The 21675-nt window shown below is 53.7% G+C and overlaps 6 protein-coding genes across 6 annotated transcripts; 2 read left to right on the top strand and 4 right to left on the bottom strand.

Annotated features, from left to right (window-relative positions):
- Positions 1-237: 237 nt before the first annotated feature.
- Positions 238-1137, top strand: PG986_004468 (uncharacterized protein; the record flags this gene model as incomplete). The annotated part of the gene is made up of 1 exon (XM_066840690.1): positions 238-1137. One exon carries the CDS (start codon positions 238-240, stop codon positions 1135-1137), a length of 900 nt encoding a protein of 299 aa, XP_066703317.1.
- Positions 1138-1710: 573 nt separating this feature from the next.
- On the bottom strand, positions 1711-3771 carry PG986_004467 (uncharacterized protein; the record flags this gene model as incomplete). Its single annotated transcript, XM_066840689.1, has 3 exons — positions 1711-1893; positions 1964-3296; positions 3359-3771. 3 exons carry the CDS (start codon positions 3769-3771, stop codon positions 1711-1713), a joined length of 1929 nt encoding a protein of 642 aa, XP_066703316.1.
- A 3334-nt stretch (positions 3772-7105) lies between these two features.
- Positions 7106-8914, bottom strand: PG986_004466 (uncharacterized protein; the record flags this gene model as incomplete). Its single annotated transcript, XM_066840688.1, has 4 exons — positions 7106-7281; positions 7356-8055; positions 8109-8579; positions 8663-8914. 4 exons carry the CDS (start codon positions 8912-8914, stop codon positions 7106-7108), a joined length of 1599 nt encoding a protein of 532 aa, XP_066703315.1.
- Positions 8915-9724: 810 nt separating this feature from the next.
- On the bottom strand, positions 9725-11591 carry PG986_004465 (ATP-dependent rRNA helicase RRP3; the record flags this gene model as incomplete). The annotated part of the gene is made up of 4 exons (XM_066840687.1): positions 9725-9926; positions 9984-10131; positions 10264-10520; positions 10633-11591. 4 exons carry the CDS (start codon positions 11589-11591, stop codon positions 9725-9727), a joined length of 1566 nt encoding a protein of 521 aa, XP_066703314.1.
- Positions 11592-12300: 709 nt separating this feature from the next.
- Positions 12301-13676, top strand: PG986_004464 (uncharacterized protein; the record flags this gene model as incomplete). Its single annotated transcript, XM_066840686.1, has 2 exons — positions 12301-12819; positions 12879-13676. The coding sequence occupies 2 exons, from the start codon at positions 12301-12303 to the stop codon at positions 13674-13676; spliced, it is 1317 nt and encodes a 438-aa protein (XP_066703313.1).
- Positions 13677-15071: 1395 nt separating this feature from the next.
- PG986_004463 (uncharacterized protein) lies at positions 15072-15940 on the bottom strand (the record flags this gene model as incomplete). Its single annotated transcript, XM_066840685.1, has 3 exons — positions 15072-15391; positions 15525-15634; positions 15867-15940. 3 exons carry the CDS (start codon positions 15938-15940, stop codon positions 15072-15074), a joined length of 504 nt encoding a protein of 167 aa, XP_066703312.1.
- Between the last annotated feature and the right edge of the window lie 5735 nt (positions 15941-21675).

The following is a 21675-nucleotide window of genomic DNA, read 5'->3' as shown; positions in this document are numbered from 1 at the left end:
CCACTCCTGTATGAGCACGCTTGTGACCCAGAACAAAGCGAAACGGCCGCTTCCGTCCTACAAATATTGTTGGTTTGCCATGAATAGGGAAGTTGGATGCAGGAAATGGCAGTAACCTACCTACTCACAAACATTCCCATACTTGTCAAACCAGTTGTTTCTAGATCAAAAACAACATTCCTCCCTTCGCCTCCCATCCCTTGCGCTAAGACACAAAGGGGAACATAGATAGAGATCATGGAGGGCATCACGGCATCCCACCGTCTCGAGGACGTCGCCTTGCTCGCCAGGCAGCGGCCCGAGACCGAGGAGGCCACATGGCGCCTTCTGGGCGCTCTCTCATTCATGTCGCCCATTCATCCGATACCGTATTCCGTCTTCCAGCCAGCATCATCATCATCATTATCGTCGCCGCCGGCATCCCCTACCCACAGCAAGAAAGACGCCTCCGGCGTGAAAGCCCGAGCCCGCCGCGAACTGAACGATAGGAAGATGCTCCAAGATCCCCTACCATGGGTCGTGATATCATCAACAGACGATAGTTCCGAACCCTTCAGCAACAATCACAACCAGCAAAATACCGAAACCGGGACCCTCATCACCAACAACAGCCGCGCCCGCAGCAGCGGCAGCGTCCTGGTCCAGAACCTCTTCGAAGAAGCCCTCCAGCCCCTCCTCGAAACCGCTATCGTGCGCCGCTCCCACGTCCGGGGCCCCCTCATCCACCTCGACGCCGCCACGCAGCACCTCTACCGCGCCCAGACCGTCAAGCGCCACGGCCAGCGTGACTTCGACCTCGCCGTGCGGATGCTACTACAAGTCACGCCGACGCCTTCGTCCCTCATCTCCTTTTCGCCTTCGTCGCCGACAGGAAGCGGCGACACCATCCAGACCCAGCTGGCGCACCACGTCCTGGCCCTGACGTGCCACTTCGAAAAGTACGCCGCCAACTGGCCCCACGGCGACGACGGCAAGGACTCGTCATCGACTGCTACCGCCACCGCCGAGAATAAGAAGGAAAGGGAGAAGGGCGCAATGGATCGCATGTTTGTCCAGCCCCCTCGCTTTGCGCAGACGAAGGAGCTGGAGCAGTTGACGAAGCGCACGTTGGAGTTGTCGGGCTACCGCGAAGCATGAGCCCCATGTGATGAGCCGATGGTCTATTTCTGCCTTCTCAACAGGAGGAATGCATACTTAGGAATTGGGGGGAAAGCTGAGAGCAAAACAGTGATCCCTTCGTCTTGTACAATTGCACACAGTTGTTGGAGGGGGACTTGATTGGGATCGCGAAGGTATCGTACTAACTGCAAAGTGCGTCTATGAATTGTACACACAGCGTATGTAGATATCAATGATACCCAGTATGTATGCACGTCTATGCCAAGTCTTTATACTTAAGTAATATGAAAGTTGGATCTCCAGGGGTCCTGGCCCCATGAGCGATACCGATGGTGAAAGTAGACAGTTGGTCGGCACCAGCTATATCAAACCATTAATGGCAGTCGTAACAATGAAAGCACATAAGGTCACGACATTCAAGGATAAGAGGACACAGTTACTGTCTTGGTTATTATCAGTCATATTCTTCATTAATTTTAAACCAGCGTTGCACTGCAGTAGGTATATCCGTCAGCTAGCCAGACATTATTTGGGTATATCAAATAATTTGACACGCTCCTGAACATGATCCCACAATCTACTCAACATCATTTAGGTGTTGTTGGCCACTTGCTGCGTGTACAGCATACCGGCAATAGAGGCGGAGGTCAAGGTGGCAATGATGCCGGAGATCAGAGCAGATACAGCCACACGGGAAACGTCACCGGATCGGCCAGGGGCAATCTGGGACAGCACGCCGATCTGGTTGCCGAGAGAACCAATGTTACCGAAACCCTGTTATCGTCATAGTTAGATCATTTGCCATGCATGTTAGAGCACAAAGGCGTGGGTGGGGCCAACTTACGCAGCAGGCATAGGTGGCGATGACGCGGGAGCGCTCGCTCAGAGTGGTGGTCTTGGTGAGCGTGTCGAAAGCGACGAACTCGTTGGTGATGATCTTGACTCCAATGATCTCACCAACCGTGCGCAGGTCCTTGTTCTCGACTCCAAGGAGCTTCGTAACGGGGAACAGGAGGTAACCCAAGATGAGCTGAAGAGTCAGATCCGGGTTCTCAATGTTCCAGTACTTGCCCCACCAGGTCAAGAGGGCGTTGATCAAGCCAACGAAGGCAATGATGCAGAGCAGGACAGAAGTGATCATGCCTGCAATCTTGAGACCGAGCCAGGCGCCGTTAGCGAATGCGTGGAGCGCGTTGGCAGCCTTGTGCTCTTCGTCATCCTCGGGGACGACGGCACGGCCCGAAGTCAATGTCTCCTCGGTTTCGGGGTATCGCATCTTGGAGATGGCCAGCGAAGCCGGGATCGACATGATGCACGAAGATACCAGGACCTGGGGGTTCAGACCCATGTTGATGTAGGCAATCAAGACGGAACCGGCAATGGTGGCAAAACCGCAAGTCATGACTTGGTGGAGCTCGGCAAGAGTGAGATGAGGAACGAAGGGACGAATCAACATGGCTGATTCACCCTGGCCGATGAAAGGAGTGGCAGCAGCGACCACCGCCTCGGCTCCCGAAACACGGAGACTCCAGAAGAAGAAGACGGCGAATTTGCCAATGAACCATTGGAGCAGGCCCGTGTGGAACAGCAGCGAAACCAGGGAGACGAAGAAGATGATGGCCGGGATGACGGTGATCAGGAACCAAGTCAGCTTGGGAACATTGTCATTCGTCAGGAATGCCAACCCCTGGCCGGCAAAACCCAGCAGCGTTCTGGCAAGGAACGAGATGAAGTTGAAGATGTCGTAACCAGTCTTGGTTCGCAGCACGAAGACAGCAATGATGAACTGCGACAGCATGCCTCCGATCACGGTGTGCCAGGGAATCTTCGAGCGCTTGCGAGAAGTACCGTACATAACGATGATCATGACGACAAGGCCAGCAAGAGAGACGGCGCGGTTGGCGCGTGTGTTCTCGCCAGTCTCTTCGGGGACGAAGGATCCGACCAGAAAGACGGCTACGGTTCCGGCAGCGGCAAGGGGCTGGTGCAACTTGCTGGGGATGACGTTGTAAAGTCTGACGACGGTGTTGTCCCAAACAAAACGAACAGGCCTCATGAACAAGGACACGGGCACCCATAGTGTGAGTATGCGCAGACTGACGGCGAGGTACAACAGGAACGGTATAAGCCAGCCAAGGCCATCGTTGCGGTGGAACACCAGACCAACGATCCACCATCTAGAATCTGGGTTACTATGGTTGCCCCCAGATAGAGTGAGATCACAAGTTCGGATACGTACTCGGTGAAGAAGAGCCAGATGAAGATGTGAACGAAGAGTCGGAACTTTCGGTAGAATCTCTTCCAAGTCCATTTCCGGCCAGTACTCTCCTCCGTCTCGTCAACGGCCCCCACTCTGCCGCTCTCCTCGTCGACCGACTTCTCGGCCGCGGTGTCGCGCAGCTTGTGAGTGGTGTAGTCCTGGGATGGCTTGTCCATCAGGTCATGGCTCTTATCCGTGGTACCTGCCGAGTATACGACCTCGTCGTGCTGGCCCAAGTGGCCCTTGTGGGCAGCAGCAGCTCCTCCGTGGTTGTTGTGCTCATGACGGTGCTCATGCGCATAGTCCAGGGCCGGATCGGGGTTAATGTCAACACCATGCTGATGAGAGGCGTTGTGGCCCTCGCCCCCGAAAACTTCTTTGGTGGTGTTCATTTTTCAGTCCAAGGAAACAAGAACGGGTCTTGTTGGGGTTGCGCGGCTGTGGTGTATGTTACCGACTCGAGACCGACAGCAACACACACACAGACGGGGGTTGCTGAGCGGGTGGCAATGCCGCAGCCGAAGAAAGAAGCGCGGAACGGATGGACCTGACAGAGAGAGGGAGTCTGTCGTCGTCGGATCACCTTACTCGCGCGCAGAGAGTCGCAAATGGGAGAGGGGGACGAGGCTGCTGATCTATCTGACCTGCATGCATACTGGGAAAAAGGTTGCGCGTGTGTGTGCGGGTATGGCTTCGGTTTAATAGGATGCACGCTGGTGCTGGGGCAAGAAGGGGACCTGCTGGGACCTGCTGGGACCTACCGGGACCTCTGCAAGTGTCGCCCACATCTAACGCTTACCCACCGAAAGAAAAAAAATGACGAGCAAAGCCTTTCCATTGGCCGCCGGCGTCGTACTGGACCGAGCTGCTGATCGCGCGGGCTAGATTGCTGCCGGTTTGCCCTAGGGAATGGGTCTTTCTGGAAGCGGAAGGTTGTCCTATCTCTGAGCAAGGTGGCTAGGGTGGCCAACCGGGGATGTGCGGAGGAGGGCAGGAGGGATGAGACTCTGCGCCGCCGTGAGAGCTGAAGATGGACCAGGATCGTCACGCCCATGGACAACTTCCAATGATAGCGAGAGTCTGGAGGTTGGCAGGGATTGGTAGGCAGGCAGTTGGCGGGCAGGTAGCCCTGTTCGGTGACGATTTGGGGGAAGCGACACGGTGATTGCCATGCCTCGGGATCTCACCGTTGCACAGGGAGCCTGCCTACGGAGCACTTGCACTGGCAAATATTGATCCCGCTTACATTCAAACACAAGCTGGGTGACGGGACCGAAAGAGGCTCCCGTCGCTAATTGAGCCAGGCTGTTGTACTGGCAGCCATTGCCGCGAAACATGAACGGGCACGAACCTGTTGTTCTCGAAAGTTTGCCTGTCAGGCTCGGTCGGAGGCTGGTAGCCGTTTCTGCTTGCTGCTCGCCGGCTGCCGCTTGGCTGCTTCTGCTGCTGCTGCTGCTACATGATGCATGTGGGTGTTGCGCAACCTATTAGCTCCCTTATAAGAAAGCAAAAAGCAATCTTGGAACATGCAAGGGTTCCCTCCATCCAGCCACCAGCCTCCCAGCCCCCAGTCCTTCCAATCAAATTGTTTCTTATGCTTGGTAGGTAGTAAAGAGCTCTGGAAGAGCGGATTGGCGCAAGTGTCCAATGGCGGTCACTCCTCGAGCCGCAAGCCAGTGAAACAATCCAGCATCCTTGGCTTTTCTGTCGTCTTTGTGCCTGTTTGGCGCTGATAAGGGAAATAGCGCCTGTGTTTTTGGCCAGCGGCCCCTTGTCGGTCCATGTCAGTTCCTCCCCCAAGTCCCCTGCCGAGCCAGCCAGGAGCCAAGCCCGGCCCCCCTGACCCAGTAGCGTCATACTCTTATCACAGTGGCAAAGCCAGCTTTTCTTGACCGCCCCGACGCATGCCGTCGGCAGCGCCTGTGCCAAAGGCCTGTAAAGTTATCAGATTACCACTGCGATTTGATGCGCGCCCAGCTACCCCAGATTCTCCAGGGTTGTGGTTGTGGGCTATCAATCAAACGCGCATGCGACCTACTACACTAGGAAGATGCGTCCACGGCCGATCGGGAATCGAGGGAATGCGATATCTAGCAGCACGTCCCGAAGAAAGAAAAATGAAAGGAATCACTGTTTCCCCTCTCCTGGGCCGATTCACGCTGCGTTAGATGGGGAAACGTCGTGTCTCTAGGTAATGCCAAGCCCGAGAGGGAGAAAAAAAAACTTATTTTTCTTGTGGGGAAACACTCCATATCAGGGAAGGAACACGAGGGGTTAGGTATCGTCGCTGCGAACGAGAGAGCATATTCTTTTTTGCCGGGTAACCAGGTCAACCTCTGGCCTTTGCTTCCAGTATTTCTTATCTAAGCAATCTCGAGAAAGTGGCAGGAATATCAGACATGGACTAGGTGAATGGGCACTTCAATAGATAAGGGAGGATGGCAGGCCCAACAGACAGTTGGGCAATTTCCAAGCTGAGTCGTGCTGACGGGCCCTGTCCTGATATCTCTGTTGGTGACGATTGGCCAAAAGAATCCCTGAACCGGCAGATGTAACGGGGCTTGGAAAGGCCTGCGGTCCGAACGGCGATTCCGATCGACATTTACCAGTCACTGTAACCTCTGTATCTATGCATTTCAGCCATCATCCACCACGATTGACTCCCGCTCGTCAAGAAGGATTGCTAAAGCCACCTTGTAGACTTGTATCTATCGTCATGCAAATGCGCTGATAAAACCTAGCTACTTGCCGCCCAAGTAGCCCAAGCAAACATGCCACCATACTCGGTACTTCAGTCATTGACTCATTGAATCCAGCGAACCCAATCCCAACCCAACGGCTGCCACGTTACAATGGACAGACTTCAGCTGACAATGGTTTGAGGCGAGAACGATTATGGAGGATTCGGCCTCAAATGCGAGTACCCCTGTCCCTGGTCTCAGAATGCGATTTCTGGCGTTCCATTGGCGACTTATGGCAGCTTGGTGGCCGCGATAGCGAGGCCGCCTCCCGCGGGTTCGGGCCACTAGGAACGTCCAGGTATGACCTGCCTAACTCGGCTGGTCAGCACGTGAGACAGCTAGCAGAGAGAGCCGAGTCTACTGAGATCTTCCCTTATTGCTTATTCCCCCACTCGCCCACCTAGCTCCAGAGACGGCACAGCGACTCGACGAGTCTGGGCCATCTCGAAGCCTGCATGCAAGCTTGTACTTGATGCCGTTTACGGTTCAGCAACCGAAATCCTTCAACAGCCTTGGCCCAAATCGGCCTTATCTCCGACTTTCCCGCCATCAATGCCAATGGTTTCGGCTAGTTCATCCCCCAGAGCCGTAGAGACGCATCCATTGTCACACCAACCGGATCCAACGCCATTGCTAATGGCGTCAAACTCAAATTGCTTCACTACTAGAATTCTGTATATACGCATATTAATCGTACCTACATATGTGAATGCCAATAAGCAGTGGATAGCACAAGACCGACAATCCTTCGTCCACCAGAAACTGACATGTAGACTACTGCGCAATATATCATATACAGAGGCGTTCATGTCTACCACGGCGACACGGGGCTACCGAGACCGGCGATGGTGATGGTTATGACTACTTGACGGGATGCTCGGTCCAAGGGGCCGTCGCTCACTAACATTGCTCCCATTTGAGCAATGTTGCTAAGCAGCCGGGGAAAGCGCGCAATGCACATGTCCTTACAGTCAGATGGTCAGACTCAGGTGACTCGTTCTGCTGAGTCACTCTTGGAATGAACGTCGACATCTGTCCCCTTAACCTCCTCATACTCCTTCTCCGGGGAAGAGCGCACACGTAGTCCGATAAACGCGCCCAGACCGGCCGCGAACAGTAGCACCGCGCACAAGACGAAAACGATGTGCCTATGGTCATCCACTGTGTTCATCTGTAAGTCAGGGAGATAGCAAAAGGGGAAGAGAGAAGGGAAAAGAATGGAAAGAAAGACTCACCTTGACCTCCATTGGTCGTAACGAGCGCGAGCGCGACGAACACGAACAGCGGCATGTTCATGAACCCATACACGCTGGCCCTCCGCGCGTCGCTGACGACCTGGCTGCGCTGGTAGCCCATGCTGGGCACGTACAGGCCGTTGCCGGCCTCGAGCAGGAGGAAGGCGCAGAGCAGCGGTGTTTCGTGGTGGGCGAAGAACGCGGCCCCCAGGAATCCCAGTCCACCCAGTAGAAGGGCGGCCGTCAGGAGGCCAGTGGGGAGGTATCGTTGGTGGAGGGTGGTGGTGGAGTCGTCATCGCTCCCTGTGTTTCCGTGTTGTTGTCGGGTCATGAGGATATCGAATAGCAGGGCTCCTAGAACCATGATGGCCATGAAGGAGGCGAAGATCACGCCGAAGGGGAGTTGGTGGCCAGGGGTTGCTCCTGAGTCGGTATTGCCGTGATGGTCATGGGCGACTTGCATGGAACCGGGCCAGTAGTACATGAACAAGAAGATCGTGCCCTCGAAACAACAAGAGACCAGGCTGAGTACCCATACCCGGACATTCTTCAGGGAATCAAGAAGCCTGTCACCCAGTGACTCGACTTCTTTGGTACTGCTGTCGTCGTGAGGTTGCTGTAGTTGGTTGTTGCCCCCAGCCCCTCCACGGTTTTCTGTCCAGGTCCGCAATATAATCACCGCCGCTGTAGAATCCAGGATCTATGAATAGGCCCGTTAGTCATGTACATCATTGTGAACTCGTGATTACGCACCAGAGCCAGTATGAACAAATGCGTCTTGGACCCGAGCGCCAGCACGACGCAGTGCGCCACGAGCCCCGCCAAGATCGCCGTGGTGCAGTTATACGTCGTCATGACGCCGTACATGGCGCTCAGCGGGAGCAGCCGCCGCCGCTTCCCCTCTTCTCCGCCGAAGCCGCCCCGCGCGTTGTACTCGGCGACCATCCAGCTCTCGAAGACGGACCAGAGCAGCGTCGTGCCCACACCGGCCAGGATCCGGCCCGCGAGGATCACGCCGAGCGCGCTGGACAGGACCGACAGCGAGGCGAGCGAGTGGACCGCGCAGTAGGCCAGGCACGCGGTCCGCCGGCCGATCCGGTCGGCGAGGTAGCCCGTCAGGGGGGCGGAGATGGCGGCGGAGATGTAGGCGGCCATGTACAGCAGCGCCACCGTCCTGTCGGAGTAGTTCTTCTCGTCTTTCAGGAAGGTGTACATATAGGGACCCTAAGGATTTGAGAATAGTGTTTATCAGCGTCAGGAACTGGCACACTAAGTAAGTAAGCTCAGTCGTGAGGGTTCGATCTTACTTGAAGCCATTCCGACCCCATGACGAGCAGGTAAACCCGCAAGAACAGCCATCGAAATTTCCTCGCTTCCTCTGCATCGCGGCGTTCAACATCTTCTCCCTCCTCCTCGCAGCCTCCTTTTTTCGTGGTCGCGACGACAGTGCATGTTGAAAATCGACCGAATGTACGAAGGACGATATTGCGCGCCAGCACCAAAGTCACGCACGGAACCAGAATCAGGAGAGATGTCCAATATATGTCGAGAAACAACATCGTGACGATTATGCCTTGCTACAGTGATATTGCCCGCGAGGTATACAAGGCAGAATGCGAAGAAGAGGGCCGCAGATCTCAAGTGTGTGTTTGGCCATGGGTGTTTTGAGTGCGTCGAAGTGTGCGAGTAAGACATCCCTTCGACGCCTCCATTCCAACCGCCGCCGTCCCTGGCTCAATACTCACAAGGGAATCGCTGCTGGAAATAGACAGCCAATCTCAGTATGTCTTATTTTCAATCCATGACTTATTCATTCCAAAGACCTTGCCCAGACCCCTCCTTTTTATGAAAATGATGTTTGTGGCGACAAGCTGGAAATGATAGCCCCTGGCTGTCGACTGCAATGTCGATAAGGACTAAACTGCCATGACCGGTCTGCGTCAGGGCACCCCACACTGACCATAAGCGCAGCCGCCTAACCATTGCTCTTGTAAAATGTAATGGGGTAATTATGGCGACAAGCGGCATCAGCATCTTGATACGCTTATTCGGTGCCACTACTAGACATCCGTACTGAAGAGCCAGGAACACAGTAGCAACCGCACGTCGCCTTTCAGTCGCGTCATGCTTTCTCAATGGCATTCGTTTCTTCTGCTTATTACGACGTAGAATTCTCGTTGGTTTCTCAATCTCGAATAGGAGAAGCAAGCTAAATGGGTTCGCTGATAGACTGAATATTGACGATGCCTATTCCCACTCACAACTCAGGAATGCAATTGCTTCCAAGAACGCCTTTTACCGTCCGTGAAACGAATCGCACGAACTCCATCCATTCATTCCAACTCTGCCCCGATGAATTAACTAGCGGATCAACCCTCCTCGGCATCCATATCGTCCCGTCTTCTTTTGCCGGCACCACCCTTCTTGAAGCGACCCCCTTTAAGACCTCTGCCTTTCTTGTCGCGGCTTTCGTGGATATCCTTCATCTCTGTCCGTGCCTCACGGGCTGCCTCGTCTACACGGGCTTTGAACAGCATGACTTCCTCCTTGTTCGAATCATACTCGTTGTATCTAGAAGAATGGTTAGGAACGGCAGATTTGTCTTGTGAATTATTTCATTGGACTTACTTCTGGCCCAGGGCAGCCTCAATGCGCAACCAGATTTCCAGGTCATATTGTGTGACCAGAGAGATAGCATGACCTGATCTTCCAGCTCTAGCCGTACGTCCTACTCTGTGGACGTATGACTTGGAATCCGATGGGAGATCATAGTTGACTGGGTAGACGTTAGTCAAGAAGTACGCATCCACCGTGGGAAATCAATCATCGCATTTGCAGAGCCAAGAGAATGCGGAAAGCTAAGCCTGGCTTCATGTTTGCCAAAGGAAGACGAGTCGGGTGTACTTACTAACGACATCGACACTTGGGATATCAAGACCACGGGCGGCCACATCGGTTGCGACCAGGATATCCCGTGACTTGGCCTTGAATTTGTTCAGCGCTCCAAGACGAGCGGTCTGGCCCAACTGTCCATGTAAAGGAATCGCACCGAAGCCGAGATGTCGCAGCAAAATCGAAAGACGTTGGCACTCGTTGACAGTTCGCGTGAAAATGATACCGGATTTGCCCGAGAACTCATGGACAAGGAAAATGAGATATGTGTCCCTATTTAATCAAGGTTAGCTTCACAGGTCTGCGAACATGTGCCCATATTGAGATACGGTTTTCCTTCTCAGCATGGGATAATGCTGATCTAGCAGCAAAGGGGCAGACTTACTTATGCCTATGCGGGATGAACATGTAATGGGTCTTCAAGGTCGAGACAGTTTGATACTTGTTAGTTGTGACACTGACCCTTACAGGGTCCCGCAAACTGGCTCTCTGGAGCGACTCGACTTTAGACGACATTGTGGCAGAGAAAAGGAATGTGCGTCGGTCTCTGGGCACGAACTTCAGGATCTTCTCGATGATCGGACCGAAGTCCATGTCAAGAAGACGATCGGCTTCGTCCATGACCAAGTATTTCAAGGCTCTCAGACTGAAGCCCTTGGTCTTCTCGAGATGATCAAGAAGACGACCGGGGGTAGCGACAATGATGTGCGGCTTGCGAGAAAGCGCAATGCTTTGGGGCACCATGTCGAGACCACCGACAATGACAGCGCATCGCAAGGATATCAGGGAACCGAGAGCTTCGAAGCTTTGGCCAATTTGAGCTGCAAGCTCACGAGTAGGGGCAATGACCAGGCCAAACAGAGGCTGAGGTTTATCGAGCAGTGACTGTAAGATGGGCAGGGCAAATGCAGCCGTCTTACCACTTCCCGTCTCGGCCAGGCCGATGACGTCGCGGTTCTGCAGCGCAATAGGAATGGACTTCTGCTGGATCGGCGTGGGACTTGTGTAGCCCAAAGCCTCACAGGCGTCGCAAAGCGAGTCGACAATGCCGAGTTCCTTGAACGACTTGTTCAGCACCTCCTCATCCTCCTCGGCATCGTCATCGCCAGCTTCGGATTTGTCGCTGCTCGCGCCGGCTTCCTTGGCTTCGGCCTTGTCCTCCTCTTCGTCCTCGTCTTGGAGGGTACCCGACTCTAGAGGGGATTCCTCTTCGCTCGGTTCGCTCTCTTCATCCTTGACTTGCTTTGCAACAGGCTTCTTCTTTTCGCTCTTGACGTCCACCTTGGCGCGCGGGGCCTTCGCATCGTGGGACAGCTTGCGCCGCTTGCCCGTTATCGAAGACATGTTGTGGAGGAGGCTACGACGGTCGCTTGTCTCTGAGGTCAATTGTCCGGCTCGTTGTTCAATTGGCGATGTAGTGGTGCAAGTTTGTGAGGACTACAACGGGTGGTAGAGCTGCAGTTTTCAAGGAGGTTGAGCACTTTTCCATGTGATTCGTAGGAAACGAAGCCATCCAAACTTTGATGTTCGCTCGCAGTTAGGAAAAGGCCCACCCAACTTTTTAGCGGGCCTTATCTGGACGTACAGGTCCCTAGTCCCTGGAGCCGCCTTTGCAAAGAAACCGCCGTTCAATCTCTGAACATCTTATGACATGTTAAAATAACGCAGATGTGGTGTTAGAATGAGCCTTTTTACGTGAGTCAGCCCTCTTGACTCAGGTATCTGTCTATAGGGAAGGAATCTCAATGTTTTCTAGTTATCGTGTTCTGAGGTTTTGCCCAGATGGCATCTTGTAAGCGTTATCTGATCCATCTTCTCCCCTTATCGATAGCAGACGATAAGAAATTTTTGGCGGGCCTCTGAACTTTTTCCTAGGTGAACATGAACTTGCAGCTCGGTAGTACAAAGATCGCTGTACGCAAAATCGGGGGAGCAGCAACACCAGTACACCTCTCGCTCAACAAGCTGCACCCAAACATTCACCCAATAGCCTCAATTGGGATAGAAGAATACTTAACATTGTTTATTAGTTTCTTCGATACCACTATAAGTCATGGCGAAACGTCGGACAAAGAGGCGCACCCACGTTGGCGCCGCTAACCCCGAGTCCACTGCCGCTTCGACCGGCCATGCCTCCGTCAAGGACCCCAAGAGCATGGTCATTCGGATAGGTGCTGGCGAGGTCGGATCAAACATCAGTCAGCTGGCCAAGGATGTGCGTCAGGTCATGGAGCCCGGTACTGCCAGTCGATTGAAGGAGCGCCGCGCGAACCGTCTTCGAGACTATGTCACCATGACCGGCCCGCTGGGAGTCACCCATCTGCTCCTGTTTTCCAAGTCAGACTCCGGCAACACAAACCTCCGTGTCGCCCTCGCGCCCCGAGGACCTACGCTGCATTTCCGCGTCGACAAATACTCTCTGTGCAAGGACGTGCGGCGCGCCCAGCGACACCCGCGAGGCGGCGGCAAGGAGTACCTCACACCTCCCCTGCTCGTCATGAACAACTTCTCTACCCCCAACTCCGACGCCAAGTCCAAGGTCCCTCGCCATCTCGAGACTCTCGCGACCACCGTCTTCCAGTCCCTCTTCCCCCTATCAACCCCCAGAAGACGCCGCTGCGCTCCATCAAGCGGGTGCTCCTATTAAATCGAGAACCCGCCAAAGATGGCGATGATGGCAGCTTTGTCATCAACTTCCGACACTACGCCATCACGACCAAGGCAGTTGGTGTCTCCAAGCCGCTTCGGCGCCTGGATGCTGCCGAGAAGCTGATGAACAAGAAGGCGAGGAAAGGTGGTGTGCCGAACCTGGGCAAGCTGGAGGATATCTCCGACTACATGGTCGGCGGCGAGAACGGAGACGGTTACATGATGGATGCCACGAGCGGCAGCGAAATGGACACGGATGCCGAAGTCGAAGTCCTCGACAACGCCCCCAAGAAGGTCCTGTCCCAGAAGGCCCGCGCTGCTCTCGAGGCCAGCGCCAAGGCCGACGATGCGGATGACCGGGTGGAGCGACGAGCTGTCAAGATGGTGGAGCTTGGCCCGCGCATGAAGCTGCGCCTGGTCAAGGTCGAGGAGGGTCTTTCTGGCGGCAACGTCATGTGGCACGAGCACATCCACAAGTCCAAGGACGAGATCCAAGAGCTCGAGAAGCGCTGGGAACAAAGGCGGACGGAGAAGGAGAAGCGCCGCAAGGAGCAGAAGGCCAACGTCGACAAGAAAAAGGAGCGCGCTGCCAATGGCACCAAAAAGGACGGTGATGATGACGAGATGGACCTGGATGGTAACAACAGCGATCTGTTTGATGAGATGATGGACGATGACTATGACAGTGAGGGTCTGGCCGGTGCCGCCGACGAGGCTGCGAAGGAGGATGAGTGGGAGGAAGAAGAAGAGGAAGAGGAAGAGGAAGAGGATGACGAATAGAGGAGTCGTCCCTTCAAGCTCAAAACAGTTGTCGCCATTAATGCATTGGTTCCGGCGTTTGTTGTTCTAGTGTGGTTCATACAGGTTGTGCTAGGCTATATGACTATACCCTTCCTTTTCGTGTCCCTAGCTGAACAGACTGTAAGCGAGATGCATTGTGAAGCTTGTTGAACAATAACAGCTAAACATGTCTTATCGAGCCCCTTTATTGACTTTCGGCGATACTTTGTCATTATACTCTTAGAAGGTTGGCTTGAGGATGTCCTGTATCACTGTGATGTCTACTATCGATGTTACTATATGCATTCAATGTGCTTCCGACTCAGACTACTATATATCGTTATATGTGTGATGGTTATGCTGTACTGTAAGAGTATAAAAACATGTTCTTTTTAGAAGTATATATCCTGTGAGAATCAAGAACCCAGTCTCACATAGAGGACTTTGCAGCTCTGTCTATGAAAGGTAGCATGCTGACCAACTCTTGCATCCTTATTAACTAAATGACGCGGGCAAATGCGACGATGCCCTATTGAAAAGTCCATCTCATCAACGGAAGCGCCGCAAAGTCCCCACCATCCCGCCCAGCCGGTAAAAATAGCGAAGAGATCCATCCACCCAATCCGTCGGGCAGTCAGGCATGGGACGGACGGACCTTTGAATGGTCCCCGTTTCTGGTGGTCTATGGATGAACATGTCCGTATATGTGGGGTCCTGACCTGACGAACGGTTCGTGGTTTCGCTTCTACACTTCCACCGAGATGCTGATCGTCAAAAAAAAAAGAGCTCTACGTGTCAACCTATGTATGTATGTAGGTTACGGCTGCAGCCGCCGCCGTCAGGACCAACCATTAAGCCTGTTGATTGAGAGCCCTCTTTTCAAGGCTCGGCAAGTTACCCGTACCTACGCACGTAAAGTGGTCATATGGGGCTCGAGGAGGAGAGAGCTTACTTAGCGCGGGGAAACGAGACTTGCAATGCTATGTGTATGGTTGATTTCACGAAGCTTGCTTTCTCCCAAGTAGGCATCGATGCCCAATGGAAGTCCTGCCCTTCCTGATATATAATTAGACAGGCCCGGGACTCCGGAGCGTCATGAGACATCTCTGCACCAACCGTACCATGGCCCGTCCCCTTTGGACTTCCTAGGAGAGAGACCTAGAGATTTTGCAGACTCGCAAAATTATTTCATTTTCAAACCAATGCTACATTGGCCTTCGTTTCTTCAACAAAGGCTCGCAATGTTGTTGAAGCTACATCTATGTTCTTTGAAGATACGAAATCCAAAACATTTCATCTCGATAACCAGGAAAGATTCCAATCAAACATGATCCGCGTACGAGGCAGGGGCGCCAAGATGCCGGCATTTCGAGGAGCTCATGCCATTCTAGAGGCTTAATCTTCCTCGTCGCCATTGGCAGCAACCTCCTTGACGTGGTCTCCTCCTTCAACCACGACGGGCGCAGCGCCGACCTTGACAGCTTTGGCAGGTTCATCGGTAGCGGCGGGGGCGGCTTCCTCGTTGTCGTCCTCCTCTTCGGCATCACCCTCTTCCTCTTCTTCGAGGGCGTCTTCCTCGGGTTCGAGCCCGCCTTGCTCGTCGACGTTTTCGTCGTCCTCATCGGGCTCTTCCTCATCGCCGTCGTCCACTACGGGAACAGGCTCTGTGGACGCCGGGGCGGTCTTCTGTTTTTTAGCCGGATGTGCCGGCTCGGCTAGTACGAGGGCGGATGTTGTCAGTCGCCTTGCTCGATGGTTTAGATCGCGCGCGCAGAATCAGAGGGACCACCCTCTTCTCGCAGCGCCATCGCGGGATGTAAGAGCACATTGCAAGACCGTGGAACTTACGTTTAACACCATTCTCCCCCTCTTCTTCAGGCTCGCCTTCCTCCTCGTCGACCTCCTCGTCGTCGTCATCGTCATCATCGACTTCGTCCTCATCTCCCTCTGAGATATATCTGTCAGGGCATCAGCATCGTCCTTCTTCACATCACGCAGCGGTCTGTTAAAGCCGTGGCAAGTTTAAATGGCCTGGCCTTGCGTCAATAGCGCTATAGGAATGCGCCCAGCCTAGGCGCATCGAGGGTGATGGCGTATAACTTGCGACGCACGGCAGGCGGAGTGGACCACAGCTTGCGACCTAGGGGACAGGTAATGCGCCGACGATAACGTGTGCATAGTGTCACTCACTCTTCTTCTTCCTCGCTTTCATCGCTGGGAAGAGCAACGAGCTCTTCCTCCTCGTTCTTGCGCTTGCGGGACATGGTTGGCTGTAAGTGGGCAGGTAGAGGCAAATGGTTAGGTTCAACGGCAAGGGGGAGATGTCCCGATAGGTCAATGGCAAGTGAAAAGTATAGGAGGCTACGTACGGAACAAGCAAATTGGAAGAGAAGAGGGAGGGTAATGGGATAAGAAGGGGGAAAAGTCGGGGGGTGGTGGGAAGGCAAGCGCTGGGCGCGGCTCCCAAAGGACGGAGACAGGAGAGGGAACGCGCAGGCAAAGGTGGGAGGCAGAGGCTCGTAAGCTGGGGGGGAGCTTGGGGAGCTGGGAGCTGGATGGACAGCTTGGCAAGGTCAGACTTGGGGGGACTGAGGGACAAGAGTGAGGAGGAAGAGGAAGAGGAGGGGGAGCTTGCTAGGGTAGTTGGCTTTGCTTCACTTGCCGGCTTGCCAGCCCATCCCATTCACTGCGCGCGCAAGTGTGCTGCTGTTCGCCCATCCATTTCAAGGTGCTTGCTGCTTGCTGCTTGCTGAACCTCTCCTCCTCCTCATGAGGCAAAGCTACAGTACCTACCTGCCTACTACCAACGCACAACAGCTCTCCATGTGTAAGGGTTGGCTGGTAGGCATGTACCGACGAGTACATGTGTAAGTACTTCCCCAAGGAACTACGGCGCGCGATTCTGCGGGAAGATGGAGCAGAGAGCATAACTCTGTCACTGTGGAGCATGGTCGATAGAGCCACAGAGTCACTCCATGTCACTTAGAGTTAGCAGTCAAACGAAGAGGGACGACTGCAGATGGGAGGCCGGAGAGGGGGAGCATAGAGCAGACAGAGAGAGAGAAAAAGAGAGCTGGGCTGGCTGCACTGCACTGCACTGCGAGTGATGACATTGGGGAGGGGGGACTTTGATGTTGTAATGGTGTGTACGCGGGCCACTTTCTGCCCATAGCCCCGATGCTAGACACGGGAGCTGTCGATTGGCCCCTGGGAGTAACATGGGAGAAGGCAGCTTAAACGACAGCTGGTTGGCTGGTTGGCTCTGTTCCCCAAGAAAAGAGAAACGAGAGCAGACAGTTGAAGGGAGCTTTGGCCTCTCCGCACCACACTTGACACTCGACTTCTCGACCTCTCTCTTGTCTCCTGCTCACTCCTGTCAGCGACTCTGCCCTGTCCCAAGCTGCCTGTCCCCTTCGAGTACATGCATTTGCTGTAAGAGCTTGACGGACCCCTGTCGCGCGTGCATCAAGGCTGTACTGTACTTGCAGCACCATGGCCCAACCAGAACGGGTTGAGGCACAGCAGCATAGGCCAGTGATGAACCAAGGCGCATGCGGAATCTCCGTACCTGACGTATCTGGGTACATCACTCCCATTGATCAATGGTAAAAGGCTCCCGCAGATCACGTGGGACTCTCCAATATTTGCCGGGCGCAGGTATCGTATCTTGAATGGTCCGAGTGTGCTTCTGTCGGTAAACTTCCATCAGGACAGTATCGCAAGACAAATTTGAAACACTCCAGTTCGATGACGTTGTTTGGCAAAGCAAGCAAACGCCGCACGCAGAGGCATGTACTGCACAAAGCATCTTTGCATCAGGAATCAGACACACACACACACACACAACTATCGGCATTCCTTCAAAAACATCCATTTTTTTGCTTTCCCCGCCCTGCCGACCTGACTTGTCACTTTTCTGTTTCCCAAAGCTTCCGCCTTCCACTCCAGATAACGGGGTTGGCAGGTAGGGCAGGTAGGGCAGGTAGGGCAGGTAGGGGAAGTAGGGCAAGTAGGGCGGGCGGTGGCTGGGCTGGAAATGTGGTTGACATAACCGAGAGCCCACGTGAAAAGGCAAGGCGTCTTCCATGCCTCCTCCATGTGCGGTTTGCTGGATGGGCCCCTAGCCCACACATTTGGATACACAGTTCAGCCAGGAACGTGAATGCATGTCCAATGCGTAGGTATGCTCCAAATGATAGTTGGCTGGTACTCCGATAACCCCGTAAAGGGAAAACCATTCAATTCTTCCATGCGCTGTGCGCCCGACTGCGACAACACTCAATATGATACATACCCTACTTACCGCGAAAGGCGCAACTGGCACACATTAAGTTGGAGTGAAAGGCGCAAGCAAAGCCGAGTTGAACGCGACCGCATCGCGAACATATGGCCTTGGATGAATACCCGACCGCGGTGAAGGATAGTTGTAAGAGCCCGAGCCCCCATTTTCCTTGTGCGGCCTCGAAACCTTCCCACCGATTGACGATGGAGCCATTGGATGCCCGAACTGCCATCTCAGCTCAGGCAAGGACAGTTTATACCATAGCGGATACGGAGCAAGGCTGCAAGGGGAACACCGCTGCTTCAGACGACAGGATAAACGGGGTCCCGAGGAACAAAGCCACATGTACGTGTAAGAATGAATGACATGGACAGTTGATACGATATCCGCATTTCCAGTGCAGCCCGCGTTAGCCGGGCCAGAGGAGGCAGCCAGGCCAGTGATGGCATCAAGGGAGCATCTGGGGATCAAGAAACGGAAGTAAATGGGTTGAATGGATCACCAGTGGGCGTTGCAATTGTTTCATATCCATCGCGCAAGTTGGGAGCGCGAACCCCCTTTATTACTATTATCCGACATCCGGGCTGCTCAGGAGGGCAGATTCTGTTTCGGGATTACTTGCTCCTTCTCCGCGAAGGGCTTGTAAGCGGAAATTAACATGAGAGAAGATGAGTCTCAACAAGAAGGAATCAATCACCAGAGCAATATCAAAACGAATGAAGCCAACTTCGTTTTTGCCAAGCAGGCCCCCATTGGGCCGGGCAGGGCAGATTGGCTCTTCCCGTTCCATTGGGTTCGTACAGCTCGCTTCGAACCGGGGCGAGCTCCAGTTGTGTTGTCTCCCCTACTACCTCCCCCCGATGCGCTAGGGAGAGCCGGAAACCCACCCCTCTGCCCCCCTAACTCGATGGAGATGCACCACCTGGCAAGCTGGTCGTACTGATTTAAAAAGCCTAGCAGGGACCGCTTTTACAGGGGGGCGGGCCGCTGTCACAAACCACCACCAGTGCACCACACCCAGCACACCCACCAGAGCAAAACAAAAAAGTGCTGCTTGGTTGATTCCATATGCGATGCCGGCCCGCGAGCTTGCTTCACTCTGTCAGGTCAACTTCAAGACAAGTAGTCGTAGTCATAGACTGAGATGGGCAAAAGGGATGGACTCCAACTCGGTCGAAATGCTACCCCCTGCCCTTGCCTGACATCATCGAGTAAAGGGCGCCCGCAAGGGGGACGGAGGCTGGCCGACTGGGTCGGCTGTCAGGATTCGAGTTTGCTGATCGTCGTCTTCTACCTGCCTTCTTTTTCCTTTCCTCTTTTGTTTTGTCAGGAAGCTCCTGGGCCAATGAGAGGCGGCCTTCTTTTTTTGTTTTGGTTTTCCCATCCCCCTGTCGTCGGCTGGCCTTGTCTGCCATCCCAGCAAATTTCACACGTTGTTCCTCGCGACGGATCCAACGCTAATTCAACCATTTTTCTCAGCTTCATTTCAAATCTCCCAGCCAGTCGCAGCAAACGAGGAGGCCATGACGCGTGCCGAACCCACTGAATGTAAACATTTTTTATTAGATTTCTAAAATAATGAATTCTCCTCCAGAATGTATCCATAGAGCCCATGTCCAGCCTGTACAGCCCTGGGTCACAGATACAGTATTTTGACTGTGCCTGTCTTAAAGGAGTTCACTATTGATTGGGCCGTTTGGATATCAACTCTATTCCTGCGGAGAAGTAGGTTCTGTTAATCTCTCCCGTATCGGACAATCGAAGGCTGTCAAAGTCTGCCCAGCCAACGGGCGGGCGCATGGGAAGATCCATGTATATTATTAATACATTATTATCATTAATATGAGAAGGCCTTGTGATGAAAGTCAATCGTCAAGATCAACAATTCATTGTCTAATTCTCATCTGTGCAGTGCAAGCAATAGTGATAGCTCGACTCCAGGAGATGAATAGGATCGAATAGTGGCCAGCCATACACGGGACATGCAGCCGAGTTAATATATGTGATATCACTTTTTCGCATCTTGTCTATTCGAACGTGCGCTGCAACGTCATGCAGGTACTGTCACTATCAGAGACAGCCCATGGAGAGCCGGCACCGGGAGCAGCAGCATGCTGTCCATGTCGCCTGTTGCCCATCACCTGCCGCCTGCGTTAACGAAACCTTCGATGGCCCCGACGCGAGGAGCCATGTACGGATGGAGGATCGTCAAGGCGCCCTTGCATGAGGCATCACGCGGCGCTTCAAACATATGAAGAATGATACAATGATAGCGAGGGATTGACATCATTCTTGTAGATTACTTGAATGCACGCAAGCATTGAGCTTTGGTACTGTAGGAAGATCTGATGGTCCCATTCCCAGAGTTCCGTGATCGAGTCTGAGAGCACAGGCTACTTACGGCATTTGACATGTCACGTCGATATCATACCATGAACGCCAGGCTTGACATCGAGATAGCCTAACATATACCCACCAGGCTTGGCGCCCATTGGACCGCGAAACACAGCATTGACATTGTTCGAAAAGGAACGCCAGCTAGTTCCATCGCGATTTGCAGTGTCCTTCCCTCGGCATGTTACTCGAGGGCAAAGCCGTCTTCAGCCTGTCGCATTATATTGCAGCTACAGGCTCCAGTAAGCACTACCGGACTTGCCGCCATACAGCATGGCAGTCCGAACTGTCTCATCAACCTCACCGACGATCCCAAATTCAGGCAGCATTGGCCAAACAAAGTATGCATCCCTAATAAGCCATTAGTGAAGAAGACAATGCACTGCAGCTGGAAGTGGATGACGGCTTCCTTCTTCGGCATGCTTGCCTCTTCAGGCAATCTTGTGTTGTTGATGTTTCCTCCCCGCTAACGGCTCGCAAGCTCGGTTGGAATGCAGACTAAAGCGGGCAAAATACCAGACTGCCGATGTTGACACAGACACTAATAAGTAGGCCAAGTGAGAATGTACATGTACTTTTTTCTAGCCTCTGATCCGGTGGGCGGGTGGTGCAGCTACTCGTTGCAAGGAAGACCCGTGTTGATGGGCGAGGTTTCTGAGGGTTTGGCAATGAGAGAGAGTCTGCAGAGGCCACAAAATTTCCGGCCGTTACCGCTGACCCGCTTGGAAGAACACGACATGAAGGGGGACGCTGCTGATGCTGCACAAGAACTAACCGTCCGCTGTTGAAGATTCGAAAGCGAGCAATCAGAAGCCACCGCTCGCTAGCTAGCTACATACCCAGGTATTCGGCACGGCAAAGGCACGAGACAAGACAGAACAGATTGAACGGACAAGCCCGTTCATTCCATTCCATTACTACTCCGTAGTGCATCAAGCATTGCCCAGTAGTGGTACTGTAGCCTAGCATCCATCCATCTTGCGTCCGGATTTGCATGATCGCTGCTCGCGTGCATCATTCGGATCAAGCGAAGCATTAGTAGGCAGGCAGGTAGCAGTACTGTAGGTAGTAGGTACATGTACATACCCGCGAGACGGATTGGCATCGCATCGCATGGCATTGGCATGGGCATCGCGCATCAGCTCCAGCGGCCAAAGGCTCCAGCGAACCAGGTCCAGGTGTTCCTTCTGGGAATAGTTGTGCAAATTGGCTGTTCCCAGACCGGCCTAGCGGCGACCAGGGCAGCAACGGGTTCCTGGATTTCATTCAACCTTGGAAGCCCGCCCAAGCAAATCCCCACAAACTGGATCGAGGTTGTAGCAG

The sequence above is a fragment of the Apiospora aurea genome (assembly GCF_038362705.1).
Source record: "Apiospora aurea strain CBS 24483 chromosome Unknown utg000003l_segment0_segment0, whole genome shotgun sequence".
In the NCBI taxonomy this organism is placed as follows: domain Eukaryota; kingdom Fungi; phylum Ascomycota; class Sordariomycetes; order Amphisphaeriales; family Apiosporaceae; genus Apiospora; species Apiospora aurea.
The sequence above is the reverse complement of the archived record's forward strand: the minus strand, read 5'-3'. Positions and strand labels throughout refer to the sequence as shown.